General features: G+C 32.4%; 3 protein-coding genes across 4 annotated transcripts; 1 reads left to right on the top strand and 2 right to left on the bottom strand.

Annotated features, from left to right (window-relative positions):
• Window positions 1-4,875: 4,875 nt before the first annotated feature.
• On the top strand, window positions 4,876-6,551 carry LOC115243618 (39S ribosomal protein L46, mitochondrial). The gene is made up of 4 exons (XM_029820752.1): window positions 4,876-5,023; window positions 5,210-5,587; window positions 5,818-5,960; window positions 6,087-6,551. The coding sequence occupies exons 1-4, from the start codon at window positions 4,963-4,965 to the stop codon at window positions 6,357-6,359; spliced, it is 855 nt and encodes a 284-aa protein (XP_029676612.1). The 5' UTR covers window positions 4,876-4,962; the 3' UTR covers window positions 6,360-6,551.
• A 115-nt stretch (window positions 6,552-6,666) lies between these two features.
• Window positions 6,667-8,257, bottom strand: LOC115243619 (probable 18S rRNA (guanine-N(7))-methyltransferase). The gene is made up of 5 exons (XM_029820753.1): window positions 8,083-8,257; window positions 7,924-7,961; window positions 7,665-7,843; window positions 7,035-7,461; window positions 6,667-6,895 (listed from the first exon to the last, which is right to left on the bottom strand). Exons 1-5 carry the CDS (start codon window positions 8,119-8,121, stop codon window positions 6,748-6,750), a joined length of 831 nt encoding a protein of 276 aa, XP_029676613.1. The 5' UTR covers window positions 8,122-8,257; the 3' UTR covers window positions 6,667-6,747.
• Window positions 8,258-8,914: 657 nt separating this feature from the next.
• On the bottom strand, window positions 8,915-16,112 carry LOC115243617 (eukaryotic initiation factor 4A-I). 2 transcript variants are annotated; one of them, XM_029820750.1, is made up of 8 exons: window positions 15,958-16,112; window positions 14,643-14,760; window positions 12,925-13,072; window positions 12,696-12,805; window positions 12,333-12,608; window positions 11,303-11,754; window positions 10,705-10,897; window positions 8,915-9,644 (listed from the first exon to the last, which is right to left on the bottom strand). In XM_029820750.1, exons 1-7 carry the CDS (start codon window positions 15,978-15,980, stop codon window positions 10,753-10,755), a joined length of 1,272 nt encoding a protein of 423 aa, XP_029676610.1. In that variant the 5' UTR covers window positions 15,981-16,112; the 3' UTR covers window positions 8,915-9,644; window positions 10,705-10,752. The 2 variants fall into 2 exon arrangements, with proteins under 2 accessions (XP_029676610.1, XP_029676611.1); XM_029820751.1 differs by having other exon boundaries at window positions 8,915-10,897; window positions 15,958-15,980.
• Window positions 16,113-16,271: the final 159 nt, after the last annotated feature.

The raw sequence follows: 16,271 nt of genomic DNA, 5'->3' as shown, positions 1-16,271 counted from the left end.
ACCGCTCTTTATCAAGTTTCGTTTATATATATATATATGTATGTATATATTTCTCTATGTATATATTTTGCCGAATTGTTGAGAATAAAATTGGAAACGATTGTATCACGTAATATTATTTAATATTCTCGTCAACTCTAACATTTGTTGTTTTTATTAAACACATAACATGTACGCTAGTACATATACAATACAATTATCGGGAGCATTTTCTCGGTTACGGGCGTTTTATTCGTTACGATAGTCCGTATAGTATATTCTCAGTCAAATACGACGATCGCATCGTAACTCGGAGATGTCGCGAAGAAAGCGTCGTTCCATAGGTAGCGTTTGGAAAGTGCGGTGGTCCGTCAGTCCTACGAACAGGGATAAGTGTTCGCCGGTGATAGTAGAGAGTAGTGGAGGAAACGGGTAGGAACCGTCCGCGGGAAAAAGGAGAAAAGGGAGTGAATTTTTTATCGGTAAAAACTCCATTAGAGAGAGAGAAGCGACGGTGTTTGTTATTGGTCATCCTCGGGGCGAAGATGGAAGGGTAGCTAGATAGGTAGGGTAGAGGTCCTTGTCCGGCGCAGAGATATCCATCGATCTGAAGGACGGTAGATCCGCCACCGTTCTCGATTCTTCCCCCTTCTTACATTCTATATCCTAGGGAGGATTCTCCTCCCTTTAGCCACCGTCTACTCCTATGAGAGCGAAACGAAGAGAAAAAGAATGAGAGAAAAAGAGAGAGAGAGAGGAAGAAAGAGATCGAGGCGCGTTCGCGCCCCTTCCTACTACGGGAACTCTACGTACGCAGGCAAGCATCTACAATGTTCCTTTGGCGCGGGGTGGTATCAAAGAAATCAATTACCCAGCAACACACACGCGAGTCCTGCATCCGATCTCCACACGGTCCACCCAACCTAGCTCTGCCCCACTATAGAGGCTGTACCGAGCACTCACGCCCTCTCCAGGCGTCCATCTTTTCTGGAGTGCCACCCCCCTGTGTGCGTCTCACATATTTATTTTATACTGCCCGCGCCTTGTACGACCGTTCCAGAGCCCCGGGATGGAATTCTTTATCAAGTCGCTCTCCCAGCGTGGTACTTCCGTCTATTGCTTCGGCCGAACGCGTTCTCGATTGAATCGAAGCGATATCGAACGTCATTTTCGCGAAATCTACGTGCTAGTTTTGATTTCATGATCCGTTTTATGATTTACGCGTTACAATTCGCGGCAACGATATATGAATTTGATTTGAAATATCTATCGTTTACACGATAGAAAAATTTGGCACCCTTGTTAGTAGCTGAAGTAGGAGAAGTCAAGTACACAAAATATATACTTTTCTATTTTGTTCGATATAATTGCGAGTCTAAACGTCACGATGTATCAATTTATTAAACAAATCAAATTGACAGAACTCGTTTATTAAATTGCATACTTGCAACAGAATCTCAGGGAGACAATACATGGTATTAATCTAAACTAAAAATGGTCCTTTGTAGTAAAGCGTCGCCTCCGAGAGACAGGCTCGAAATCAAATGGATTGCGAATGAACGGAGAACAGTGAGATGTAAGAGGGAACGAGAGGAGACAATGATAGTAACAGTGTAAGAGGAAAGGATGAGAGAAAGAGATAAAGAAAGAATGAGAGAGAAAGAGGGAGAGAGAAGATGGTGGCAGACAACCAAAAAGAGAAGGAAGGGAGAATCGGAGAAAAAGAAAGCCTCAATGTGGCGTGGGAGGATGGAGGACGGCCATCGGAATAGCCTCAACTGGACAGCACGTGGACGACTGGACTACCTACTTTTATATCGTTCGGGAAATAATGGGATTCCCATCATGAAGTGGATTTCCCTTGGGAGCCAGTGGACATCGATGCACCCGTCAAGAGATCCAACACCATCCGACGCCCGTATCCTCTATCGGTTTCCTACCCCCCAACGTTCATCATTCGTGCCCTCCCGTACTCATTCACCTGTTCAGAGTTCGCGTCGCCCCGCGTTACACCTCGTTGCATCAAAAAAATGATCGGAGCCAAGTTTAAAGAACCAAGCGCGTTGCTTTATCCCAATTAATATTGAATCAGTCAGATTTTTTTTCGTATAATAAATCTTTTTTTTATTATATTCCTGATTTATATCGAGTATATTATCGCTAAAATTCGAATGAATTGCATAGCACAAAACTATAAGTAAATTACCTAAATATTTTCACATCCAACTAAGTCCGAAATTATTATCAGTTCTTAGAAAAATATAGGCTCTGATTTACTTATCGATAATCAGATCACAGTATAACTATAAACAGACTCTGAAATTATACTCAATATTGATATGTTTAAACAATACCTAAATTCCACAAGTTTCACACACATGGAACAATTTTAAATTTGATTATTTTAAGTTTTAACCATAACATATACATTTTCCTAATCATCTTTGTGAAAAATCTTAATTATACGATAAAATTACGATAAAACAAAATAATCATTTTAATATTGTTAATATTATGAAGATAATCATTCAGTAATAATCTTGCAATAATGTTGCAATTAACGATAAGCTCAATAAAAAAAATTGCGTATTTTATAAAATATATAATTAAAAAATCAATTTTTCTAAAAAATATCTAAGAGAGATATCTCTGAAATTATCATATAGTATAACAGGCATAAATATGTATATGTATTTGTATATATATGTATTATATATATATAAAATATAGAGCGATATAATATATACCTATTGAATATGAGAGATCCAAATTTATAGTTGAACTACACAAAATCTCATCATTATATATATTATATAGGCACTAGTGCCATCTCACCATAATACTGCATCATAAAAAAGATAAACACAGTGTATGATCAATAAAAACATTTTAGGAAAGAAAAGAATTACCTACTGAAACATTTTAAAATCTCGATGTGTCGATAAGATAGAAAAATGTATTGGAGTAAATTCTTATCTTTTTTGCAAATTAAATTTATATTAAAAATGTGTGTGCGTTCTTTGGGTAATTTATCGATTAAAGAAAACTACATGATCGGCATGATCGATCACTATCAATAAAGTATATGATCACAAAATACATATGTATAAATATAAATATCTAAAAATCATATTTCGGTACAGAAAATGTTTGATTTAGTATTATATTGATTTATATTTTACAATTGATTGATATATTTCTTTTATTATTATCTATCCTAGTTTTGATGAGATACTTTATAATTTTTTCTTTTTATCTCAAAAAACAAGAAACATAATTTTCTGGACACAATATTATTAAAAAAAAAAGATTATTTAATAATTCTAACGATTATATAAAATCTTTTAAATATAAAAAAAATATTTAAAAATGAGCATATTATAACTATAATCTTTAATACAAAAATTGACTGCGAAATCAGAAAGTGGCGATTTCTGCTTTACATATCTATCGATTGCTATTTACACATATTGCAAAAAATATAATTGACGCACATAATTATTGAACAAAATGTGTAGACATACTTGGCAATGATCGTTGTACTTTTGATGCGAACGGCAAGGCAAGGTGAAATGTGTGAAGAAGATCTCGATCGATTCCGGGTGTACATAAAAGCGGATTACTGGACTCGTGATACTGATGTATAATACCGATTGTACGTGATACTTAACACTGCAAACGCGTTCACTTTACAAGACACTCGCGATGATTTTCTCGCGCGCGAGAATCACGTCTTCCCGATCGTAACCGCATCACACTATACACATTGAACATTGAGATTCAAGATTCAAGATTGAAATTTAACTAATCAGGGTACCGATCATGTAACTTTTTCCCTAGGGCGGAAGCGTGAAAAATGAAAAATATTAGCATTGAAATTGTATCATAAATATCGCGTGCAATCATTCTTATACGTCAATATATCATTATTCCGGCGATCCGCTTCTGTGCGGATGTGTAAAGGTTGCATTGAAATCGCGCAGCTTTCCTCGCGAGTGTAAAGTCCGTTGGACTACGCATTGAAAATTGAAGATTGGGGATTGAAGATTGGAATTTGACTAAACAGGTTACCGATCATGTAACTTTTTCCCTAGGGCGGAACATGAAAAGTGAAAAATTTTGCCATTGATTTCAATGCTAATATTTTTCATTTTTCACGCTTCCGCCCTAGGGAAAAAGTTACATGATCGGTACCATGAACAAAGAAATTTTAGTTTCTTTGGCTCAGGGTATCGATCATGTAATTTTCCCCTAGGGCAAAAAAGTGAAAAATGAAAAATTTTGCCATTGATTTCAATGCTAATGTTTTTCACTTTTCACGTTTCCGCCCTAGGGAAAAAGTTACATGATCGGTAACCTGTTTAGTCAAATTCCAATCTTCAATCCCCAATCTTCAATTTTCAATGCGTAGTCCAACGGACTTTACACTCGCGAGGAAAGCTGCGCGATTTCAATGCAACCTTTACACATCCGCACAGAAGCGGATCGCCGGAATAATGATATATTGACGTATAAGAATGATTGCACGCGATATTTATGATACATTACGACGAACGCGTTTACTCGCGATGATTTTTTGCGTGGAAGATTCACATTTTTAGGCAATAACACTCGCGAGGAAAATGACGCAGTTTCAATATAACCGTTACACAAAATCGGGTCGCTTGAATCATGATATTTACGTATAAGAACGATTGCACGCGATGTTCGTTACGTTACGACAAACGCGTTTAATTCGCGAGATAAGTATTTGTGATTTTTTGCACAAGATTCACACTTTTAGACGATAATATCGACGAAAGAAGCGGAGCGGAGTAAGAAATGTCGCGACAAGTATCGTGACTGACCACGGTTTGAAATCTAGAGGTCAGCAATTGCGATTCTCGAAATATTGACACGATCGAGATATCGAATCAGCTGCGGCGATTACTTAAGGTTATGGTATGGTTGTGGTAAGGTTAAAGAGGTTATAACTGATCCGCAATGTTTTTTAAACAAATTGTGAATTCATCTACATCGTATAACCCATGTCAGATCTTATCGGGTATGTAAAAAAAAAAAATAATTATTTCTTTTTTTTTCTTCTACTTGAATATTATAAAATATTAATCTGAAAAAAAGTAATGTCTAATTCCATATTTAGATTATTGATCTATTTAAACTATGATGATATAATCATTTGTATGCACGTTTCTATCACACAGAGAGAGGTCATAAACATTTTGTACAGGTATATCAAGAAAAGCTGCTACGGTATATCCCAAAGTGGTTCAATATCAGGATACTCGAGCATTTGGTAGTACCGCAACCACAAGAAAATGGGATTTATATAGTGCTGTCTGTTTAGAACGCCATCCAGTTATAACACAACCAATGCAAGAAATAGAATTAAAGTTTTATAATATATTGAAGAAAATTGAATATGAGAATAGTTTAAAATGTGATCATGAACTAAGAGTGGAAAAAGAGGCAAAACAGAAAAAATTAAGCAGTACAGACAATCTAGATGATAAAGATACAGATAATATTTTGATACAAACTGCACAGGACTTTGAAGATAATTCTCAAGAAGAATTGAACAATTTTAAATTTGCGCCAAGAATTACAAGTATGTGTCAGTTTTCTCAATAATGAAGTACAAGACAGAATTTATATAATAAAAAAAATTATTTTTTTATATATTAAAATAAGTTATATAATATATTAGAGAAAGAAAGAGACAAAAAGAAAATTTGCTTATTTATAAAAATATAGAAATTTTATGTTATACACACACGCACACAATTTATAAATCATTATTTTTATCATAACAAATAATTTGTTTATATCCATTTTTAGAATTTGATGAACAAAACATAACATCATCTTTAAAACGGAAATTGGATAAAAATTTACTTTTATTAATACAACAAAAAGTAGGTAATACATATTATTGGATACCTCCTCAAGGTATTCGAAAGGAAGGAGAGACCATGAGACAAGTATGTCCATAATATTTCTCTGCTACTAATTTTACATACACATACACATACACATATATCATTGCCAAAAACCAAGAACAGTTTGATGAAAAAGATATAATTTGATATTATCTTATTCTTTTACAGACTGCAGAAAGAGTATTACAAGATACATGCGGTACAGAAATAAAAGCGAAGTTTTATGGCAACGCACCAATTGGATTTTATAAATATAAATATCCTAAGGAACTTCAGGAGCAAGGAACTTATGGCGCTAAAATATTTTATTTTTTGGCAAAACATTTAGATGGAAATGTTGCTAGTGATATAAAGTATCAGTGGTTAGATAATACAGAATTTAACAACGTTTTACCCCATGGAATACAGAAAAGTATCTCACAATTTATGTTATTTACTTAAATAATAATATAAAATATTAGAGTTCCTTCTTTCTAGTTTTCCTTATTGTCACTATTGTCAATTATTCTAGTAATGTCATTACAAATAAGTCTTTAAGTGTAATACAAGGAACAGATTAATGTTAATATTTTACTTCATGTATATAGCATTTATATACAATTGCAAAAAATTATTAAATTAATGTTATTTAAATATTTTCTAACAAAAAATATTACAAAATATATGTGTGCCTTTTCATAAAAAAAATATTTTATCACAACATATTATTTTCAAACTAAATTTTGGGTGATTCAGAAACAAAAATTAATTAGTTTTTATATAAACTTTATTATTTATAAATATAACTAAATCAAAATTTTTAAAATATTTTATACATTACAAGCATATCTCAAAATCGTCCAGATCTTTTTCGCCCAGTATATTTAGTATCATCTCTCACTTGTTTTCCTTGTCGTCGTCTCCTTTCTTTCTTTTCTATTATCCATTCTCTACTTTTTTTCAATGATTTATTATCTCTGGCTTTTTTAATATATTCCCTGTAATGCAAAATTGATAAAATTATTAATATTTGATATATTGTAAGATAAAAAAGATAAAAATATAATTTAAAATGCAGTTTAAATTGCAAAATACAAGATAACAGGAATAATGGGTAATAAAATATAAAAGTCGAACCTTTTGGAGTTAGCAATGGTTTGTCTATCTTCAGTCTCTGTACCTAGTGCTTTTGGGAGTGGCGCAGCTCCCCCAGTCATTAAAACTAAGAACATTTTTTTCGCTTTTGTACTGTTTGGAAAATCGACAATTACACCACCAAAAAAGCCTGCTTTTGTAGCTTGTGCAGTAATTAATTCAACTTGTTCACTATTCTCTGGATAGAACTGTAATACTGCCCTGGCACTTCTTGACAGGCATGCAAATAACGTAGAGAAGAAATTATACAAACGCTTTATAGGATTGTGTGAAGCTTTGTTTGAATAGCATAACCACTGTAGCGCAGAGATACTGACAGCACCGTCAAATGCACCAGCCTTAAACGGTAGTCCTTGACCCATATCTCCTAAGATCAAATCGCCATTTGTTTCTCTATCATTAGCTACCTCTGAAAAATAACATCAACCATATATCTAATGTTACATATAAAGAAAAATCAATTAATAGAAACAAAATAGAGTAAGAAAATAAAATAAGAAAAAAAATAGTTAACAAAAGTAGTAAGGTTTAATAGTAGTAAAACAGTATAGCAAATATAATAAAAAAGATCTGTAAAAGACAACTATATTGCATATTAATTAAAATAATTACCAAGCATAGATGAAGAGATATCAACTCCTATCCATAAGTGTCCCTGATCTTCCAATACGCTACCACTAAGGCCTGATCCGCAACCAACATCCAAAAGTAAACAGCTCTGATCCTCGGGTAGAAGAAGAAGTTCTATAGCACGTTCACACATTTGTACTTGGATATCTATCATACGGGAGCTGTAAATATACGGATCTTATTAGTGCAAATAAATGCACAGTAGATGTATGTAATATAAATTTTGTATAAAGAGACATACCTTTGCGTATACTTCTTTGCTTCTGTTTCATTATAATACTGTCACATACAAAAAAAAGATATAGAATTCGCCCCTTCATTGATTCATCAATATAATTATTTTTAGTGATTATAATCAAAGAGAACATACAATTATAAATTAATAACATTTACAACTTACCACCTCAGGTGGTGCCATATGTTCTGGACGCTTAGACATAGTGTATCTAATATTCTTTTTATTTTCTATAAATTTATAGTAAAAGAATTTTTAATAAACACACGTGTTACAGATCTAACCTGAATAAAAATAGTGAGTGTTTAACGAAACCTAACCTAATATTACTAACCAATCACGTACGTCATATTAAGTTTATATTAGGCATGTGATTGGTCGATTCTTTATGTTCCAATGTCGATTCGGAAAATCGATATATTGTATCTATGCGCTCCATATACGAATTTGAATAAATCAAGACCGAAATTCATACGATTTATGCGTGATTAAAAAAAAGGCTTTAAGAAAATGAAAGGTGTGCCTTTTTTCAATTTTTCACACATACTCAGGTGTATAAAGTTCTTAAAACATAAAGAAAAGTTATTACTTTATTCTACATCGTGTACAATAGTTATATTACGAATTCAAAAATTATGTATTAGATACTTACTGTGTATATAAATCATTCAAATATATTAAGATCTTTGTGCATTTATATACATTTTACATTATAAGTTATTTATATAAATTTAATTCCATGTGTGTGTTTATATATATATATATATAATGAAAAATATTTCTATCAAAACATATCTCCGTTCATGCACTTTACCCCACGTTTTTCTTAAAAATAACTTGTACGATCTCTCTTTTTCTCTATTTTGCATTAATAATTAATAAACGGTGAAAAATTTTTATACCTTTTTACAGTTTTAAGTATAACATAGTTTTATGCACACAAATACTTGGTCAAGCAAAAGAGTTCAATTGATGATATTGATATATAATACAAATATATATTTAAAGGACATTCACTTTATTGTGTATCAGTTTATAGGTTCATTTCAGCCATAAATATTATTTATGATATACAAATACACAATAGACACACGATAGTCTATTCTTTCAAAGTCCATTTATATAATATTTACAAAATTTTTTAATAACTAGTTTTCGGAAATTCGAGAAGATTCTGCAGTAGCGTAAGCTGCGTTTCAAATATGTGAGCAGGTAAAGTTAATATAATATTAATGCAGTCAGAAATTGATAACTACAAGATGCGTTCTAAGTGCTTACGTGATTTACTTTATTTGCTCAAATTTTCGAAAACTATTACTAACACTTTTTTTGTAAATTTACGTTTAATGACGACAGTAGAATATGATATCGCAATATTTTTAATCATTTTTTGTAAAGACACGATACAAAAGTTCTCACAATGTAACATTTCAATTTAATATCTGCCATCGATAAGTGCATGGAAGTTTACACAATAACGAGTGTTCACAAAGAATTTTATTGACAAATGTAAAAAAAAAATCTTTGATATAAGAGTTGATCATTGTCTTTTATCAACAAGAATAATGTAAAAGTATAAAAAAGAAAAAATATTGCTAGAGCCTATAAAAAGCTCTATGAAAGGAGTTTAGAGAGGTAATCGATTTACAAAACTTCGATTTTAAATCAGGAAATCTGGTCTTTATTTCCAAAAATATGTCGCCCTCATCTGGACTGTCCAAAACTGCCTGCAAATACAAATAAAAGATAACTGTGAGAACTTTTTCAGCACATAAACCGCAAAACTTATTCCCAACACAATCCTTTTCGGAATTTGGGAATCTCACTTGTATACAGTTTGTTCAGGGTTTTCATTGTAAAATTGAATAAAATTTGATAAAATAAAGATTGTAATAACAAAAATTACACTCTCTTAAAAGATCAAACACTTTATTTAATATGAATAAGGTGTGTATTTGTGTGTATGCCTGGGACTTTAGATATACAAAAATTCATATTTCCTAAACTTGAATATATGTCTTCTTCGACAACGCTTGTGATTAAAATATCCCCTCCAATACCCAACTAAACCTCTGCCTAGACAAACAAGTTGTAATCGCGGTGATAGAAGCATCTTATATGGACTATTAAACACAACAGATTTGATCATCCAGTTAGAAATATCTTGGGGGAAAATAGGCGAAATAAGAAGTCTTAAAAAATAAGATTTCAAGATTTCTACAATGACCATTGAACTTACGACGGGATAAGAGTATGAACGCATGCTGGGTAATGTAAAACCTGTTGCAATAATAGCAATAAAATATAATCGAACTGCACGGTGCTGCGTTTTTCGCACTTTCATTCTATTTTCCACTCTATGGTGTGATATTTCAATCATGATAATATAGTATCACTATATTATAGTTAGAAATTAAAATAAAAAATAATCTTGATTATAATTAATACCAATAATATACCAATGGTAGTATAATATTTATAGTAGTATTATTATAGCGGTAACGATAGAGATAATAATAATAGTAATAGTAGCAGCAGCAGTAGCAGCGATATCGATAGCAACAGTAGTGCTAATTACACTAATAGTAATAATAGTCGTACTACTAACTCCTGCAGCGCAACAGATAACTATTTCCGTAACCTACTATTATAATTCAAAATGAATATGAAAACGTTGGAATATTTTGGTTTAGATCGCGTTTACATAAGCGATATAGTTCACCACCGCACTCAATATATACTCACACACCATGAGAGATCGATCAGCTGAGAGCTTCTGTCACTTACTTTTTATTATTATTTTTTATTATAATGGATTATAGCCAAGAGTCGGACTTAGATCAAATCAGCGACATTCATTGGCATTTCATCAATATGCGTATTGTAGAATTGCTCGATATCTTTCAAGGTTCGTTTATCTTCCTCTGTCACGAAATTAATGGCCACGCCTTTACGACCAAAACGGCCGCCACGACCAATTCTGTAAATAAAGAAAAATATATTAAGTATCTATAAACTTATATGTATACATATACATATATGAAAGAAATTACTTATACATTCGCTATATTACAAAATTCTGATATTATATGGATATAAAAATTATATCTTTTTACACATACAGATTACATTGTTGATAACTCTTTAAAATATACTTGCTACTTGAAGAAATAAAATGTTAGAATATGATATTTGATTTCCTCAAAATCATAACTGATTATAGATGATTAGTGAAATGGTTTTAAATTAAAAAGTTGTAGATATAACATTTATATTTCCTTTATACATCTTTATATATTTTATAAATTCTCGCTGTCCTTTTTTATAATTAATAATTTTAAATTTCAAGAGATTATAATTAAAAATTAATTGTTATTAAACTTACCTATGGATATAATTCTCTCGATTGGAAGGTAAATCATAGTTAATGACAAGCGAGACTTGCTGTACATCAATACCACGTGCTAGAAGATCAGTGGTAATCAAAACTCTGGATGATCCAGTTCGGAATTGCCTCATAATAAGATCGCGCTCCTTTTGTTCCATATCTCCATGCATAGCCGAAACAGTAAAGTCACGTTTATGCATGCTTTCCGTTAACCAATCTACTTTACGCCGTGTATTGCAGAAAATAACAGCCTGGGTAATACTCAGTGTGTCATATAAATCGCAGAGAGTCTCCAATTTCCAATCTTCACGTTCAACGTAAACGAAAAATTGTTTGATACCCTCTAATGTCAATTCTTCTTTCTTAACCAAAATACGAATCGGATTTCGCATAAAGCATTTGGATACATCCAACACGTCAGATGGCATTGTTGCAGATAATAATATAACCTGGAAAAGATAATTATACGATTGCATTAGAAATACAAAGACTACACTCTTTCGCAAGAAACCATGTAATTACAATGTAATGATCAATATTTTATATGTTTGGTAAAAGAAATAAATAAACTGCGTTTATTGATATGTTATATGTAAATAACTATGTGTGCAATAATGGCATCATGCTGTAATAGGTAAATTGAAATTTTTTGCTGCTATCACAGAGATATTAAGAGTGACTAATTGATTTTTAGGACATTATGATTATTATTAGGAGTGCTATGCCATAATAATTGTTTGCATTTAGGCCTAATACTTTCATACAAAAGAACACATTTGATGGTAAACAGCGTATGTCAAACCTATAGTGTACATTTGTCGAAAAATGACACTATTACGACGCACCTGTATTTTACAATATATTTGTTAACTCGATTATTATAAGGTATACCGCAACTTTTTCGTCTTGTATGATTTGTGGATTTGTCCAAAAAAGATATTTTCTAATAATTAAAATAAAATTATCTATTAGAAGGCAATTGTAATAAAAAATTTACAATGCTTTCTCAAAAATATTTGATATTTACCTGCACTTCATTAGGTAATAATTTGAATACATCATGGATTTGATCCTTGAATCCTCGAGAAAGCATTTCATCCGCTTCATCCAGCACAAACAGTTTGATGCTATTTGCCCGAAGTGCTCGTCGACTGATCATGTCGTAAACTCTACCGGGCGTACCGACGACTACATGAACACCCTGATCCAATTTTCGCATATCCTCACGTACATTGGTACCACCAATGCACGCGTGACACTCTGCATGCATAAAATCTCCTAGAGCGATAACAACCTTCTGGATCTAGAAAACAAAGAAAACATTAATTTTCTTGAAATAAATAGGAATTTTTTTTGTTTAAATAAAGTGATTCCCTAATGAGACACTTACTTGTTGAGCTAACTCACGAGTCGGTGCGAGGATCAAGGCCTGGCATTCTTTAAGACTAGTGTCAATTTGTTGAAGTATTGATATCGAGAAAGTCGCAGTTTTTCCAGTACCTGTGGATAATTGAAAATATACGACATTCATTAAAATAAATTGTGTAATAAAATTTACACACAAACATTTATTCTTTTTTATTATTGATTACATTTCATTTTGCACTAAATTTTCTTACCAGACTGAGCCTGAGCAATAACATCGAGCCCCCTTATACATGGTAGGATGGCACGTTGTTGGATTGCAGATGGTTTTTCAAAACCATAAGCATATATACCACGTAATAGCTCTTCCTTTAAATTCATTTCATCAAAGTTTTCCACAACCTGTTGAAATTAAAGTATAATATCAGTACAATTGACACAAATCATAATATTTCTAATATATTATATATAATGCAGTGATAACAATGTAATAACTTCACAAAATAAATTCATAAAATATAATTATAATTATAGTACAATTGCCAAGAAAATCTTTTCGTTTTATAAGAATTCTTGTAAACTACACAAAAATAAAAATTATATTGAAAAGATTTTATAAAATATACATAAAAAAATTACTAAATTATAATTCTTGGAGATATAAAAGTTCTTTAATATCTAAAAATTGCATTTGTATAATTAATTTGATATAAAAACCAGTGTGATATGACAATTATTTAAAAAAAATTTCCTTAATAAGAATTGATTGCCTCTAGACTCATATAGCACATGTGTATAATAAATTTGTTGAAACTTTCTAAAAACTTTCTAGAAGCTCTTTCATTCAAATAAATCCAGAATATTTTCAAAATGCAATTGAATTAGCAGGGTGTCTACCCTAATCTTGTAAAAATATTCCCTGATCTTCCAGATAACATTGTTCAAAATTCCAGGTAAAAAAATATTTTAAAGATTTTTTGGTGCAACTTTCTAAAATAAGTTTTTTCATTGTATACATTTTCTAATGTTTTTCATTCACATGAAGAAAAAGCACAAAGCCTCTTAAGTTTCAAGTGCTATATTTGTAAATGTACTGAAAAAAACTGAATAACTTTCATAAGTATTTTTCATTTGCATATAAAATTTCCATTTTTTTGTCACTAAAAATTATAATAAAAAATATCTACTGCATATTCAATATTTTGTTAAGACATTGAATATATATAAACAAACATAAATATATATTTATAATATGTTTTAAACGCATAATTTACTTGGTTTGCAGACTGTTTACGATAAAAGAGCAAAATTATCAAACAGAGGATTTTTTTAAGAAATTCCCTGAGTCTCAATAAAATTCCGTGATTTTTCCAGGTACAAAGAAATTCCTGAAAATTCCAGGTTTTCCATGTTTTTCCAAGGAGTAGACACCCTGATCATATAAAAATATAAATAATTGCTATCAATATTTAAGTATCCAATCCATATCTTGAGTATAATTTGAATTTACTTTAAAATAGAAATGCAGGAAGTGTTAGATATATATACAAAAAGTTTATGTCAAGAATAAAATAAAATAATGCAACATATTTAAATATAGAATTAATTAATAAAGCGTAATGCAATCATTCAAAGCAATTTTCTTATTTATGCAAACAAATTGATAAATACTTAAATTTTCATAAATTTTGTTTCTTCTTCCTTTATTGAATACTTGACTAATGATTTCTTATGTTTGCTAATGATATCAAATAAAATGGGCAAATATGTAAAAATATATATGTATATACATTATATATTTGCAATTTTGAACACGTTCAGATATAGAAATTATTTAATTCATATTGATAATACTAATCTAAATCATCAAAATTTGTATGACAAATGATATATTACTTTTTTCAAACATGTAAGCAGTACAATGTTACTATCTAGAATGTTGTAATTATGAAATAGCAAGCAATGTACTCACAACGTCCCAGTTGGACTCGATGATACCATCAGGATCCATTCCTGGCGGTCCATCGTATGTGGGTTGCTCGCTTTCACTGGGACCATTTTTTGAATCTCCTGGCCATTGATCATCATTTCTGAAACGCATTAGATATTATTATTTAGAAATATTAATAAAATAATTAGATCTTTAAACTTCGCAAGTGAAACTTTAAAGTGTTTAACATATCCATATCCATATAATATATAAAGAATTTCAGTTATATATTTTATTGTATGCGATATTATTTCTAAAATATATATAAAGGGAAGTAAATAATCTAGAAAAAAACTATAGCGCAAAACAAAGAGATAAATAAATGAACATATATCATGTTATTTTCTTATCTCCATATGATTAATCAAAACTCGTGCAGTAAATTTATCATACAATACTTTATAAATATTTTAATAAAAATATCAGTGCATATATCGGCACTTTGTATCGATACAAAACTGAGATCACAGTTACAACGATCGAGTGATGACAAATCACTTTAAACCCACGTGACCTTGAAAGTCCAACTTTTAAATCGATCTTGTAAAATATGCATCCATCGAAAATCCACGATGGCCATTTTTAAATTTGTAAGCGACGGGGAAATAGCATGAGTAAAAGGTGAATTCGTATCTCGAGGAAAGACACGAAAATTAATTCGCGCGACAAATGCTTTGACAGTGACTCACGCGAAAGCGTGCTCGTAATGAAACTTACCAAGACATGTTGCTTCGCGCGAGCAACGCGTGAAACGAGAACGCTCGTAAGACGTTCGGATCGAACGCGATTGATTTTTCGGCGCGAAAATCGCGAATATTCCATTACGTAATTGCCGAATGCCGAATGGAAAAATGTGTGCACGAGAGTGGCAGCTCCGCGAGACTTGAAGGAGAGCCTCTTCACCCACGCTAACGGCATCGAGAGACGGCACGGCGTCGCATCGTCGTCGTCGTCGTCGTCGTCGTGCACGCTTGCTCCGAGATAGATTCGCGCGATCTTCGCCGCGGGATCGCGACGAGGAGGTTAAGCGGCGGAACGACGAGGCGGCATGTGGTCTCCACCGTGCCGTTAATCTTCGCGACGGCAATGTGATTAAAACGAATGCACGCCATGTTGTCAGTCTCGTGTGCCCCATGCACACCGACCGATTGCGGCACACTATTTTACGTTAAATTCGCGAACGCGGGAATTTCGCGACGCGCGATAATCCGCGACAGCACCGTCGTCGCAGGAATCGTCGTGCGCGCGAAAACGCGAGCCCGGTTCACGTTTACGCTGGGAAAAACGCTCAACTTACCTTCGTTCTGCTGTATGCGACATGTTCCACTCACGAGAGTTCGACAGAAAGGAAGAATCTGAATGGCGTCACGAGATGTACTATCGCTTCTGCCGCTGTGGGGCGCTGCGGACGGTGCACCAGAATTTCGATGATTCTTTGCGTGCGCACGTTGCCGGCGTTTCTAACGGCAATGATGATCGCCACTCGCTTCGCAAGCTGTTCGTCACCAATTTGATGATTTTTTCTTTTCGTATAAAGAATTTACAAAGATATTTCGTTCGTTGACCAATTATCGCGCATGACGGAAATGACGTATTACTAGTAGCGTCTTA

The sequence above is a fragment of the Formica exsecta genome, unplaced genomic scaffold (assembly GCF_003651465.1).
Source record: "Formica exsecta isolate Colony F162 unplaced genomic scaffold, ASM365146v1 scaffold72, whole genome shotgun sequence".
NCBI classification, from domain to species: domain Eukaryota; kingdom Metazoa; phylum Arthropoda; class Insecta; order Hymenoptera; family Formicidae; genus Formica; species Formica exsecta.
Note: the sequence above shows the minus strand (reverse complement) of the source record. Positions and strands in the feature narration are given on the sequence as shown.

Bases quoted from the DNA above. Each gene is read 5' to 3' on its own strand.
- LOC115243618 (XM_029820752.1), top strand. From the start codon at position 4,963: ATGTTTTTTAAACAAATTGTGAATTCATCTACATCGTATAACCCATGT. The intron at 5,024-5,209 runs GTATGTAAAAAA...CATTTTGTACAG, and splicing joins CCCATGTCAGATCTTATCGG to GTATATCAAGAAAAGCTGCT. The intron at 5,961-6,086 runs GTATGTCCATAA...ATTCTTTTACAG, and splicing joins AAGGAGAGACCATGAGACAA to ACTGCAGAAAGAGTATTACA.
- LOC115243619 (XM_029820753.1), bottom strand. From the start codon at position 8,121: ATGTCTAAGCGTCCAGAACATATGGCACCACCTGAGGTG. The intron at 7,962-8,082 runs GTAAGTTGTAAA...TGTATGTGACAG, and splicing joins ATATGGCACCACCTGAGGTG to TATTATAATGAAACAGAAGC. The intron at 6,896-7,034 runs GTTCGACTTTTA...TTTGCATTACAG, and splicing joins ACCATTGCTAACTCCAAAAG to GGAATATATTAAAAAAGCCA.
- LOC115243617 (XM_029820750.1), bottom strand. From the start codon at position 15,980: ATGTCGCATACAGCAGAACGAAG. The intron at 14,761-15,957 runs GTAAGTTGAGCG...AATGCGTTTCAG, and splicing joins TCGCATACAGCAGAACGAAG to AAATGATGATCAATGGCCAG. The intron at 12,806-12,924 runs GTAAGAAAATTT...AATTATCCACAG, and splicing joins TATTGCTCAGGCTCAGTCTG to GTACTGGAAAAACTGCGACT.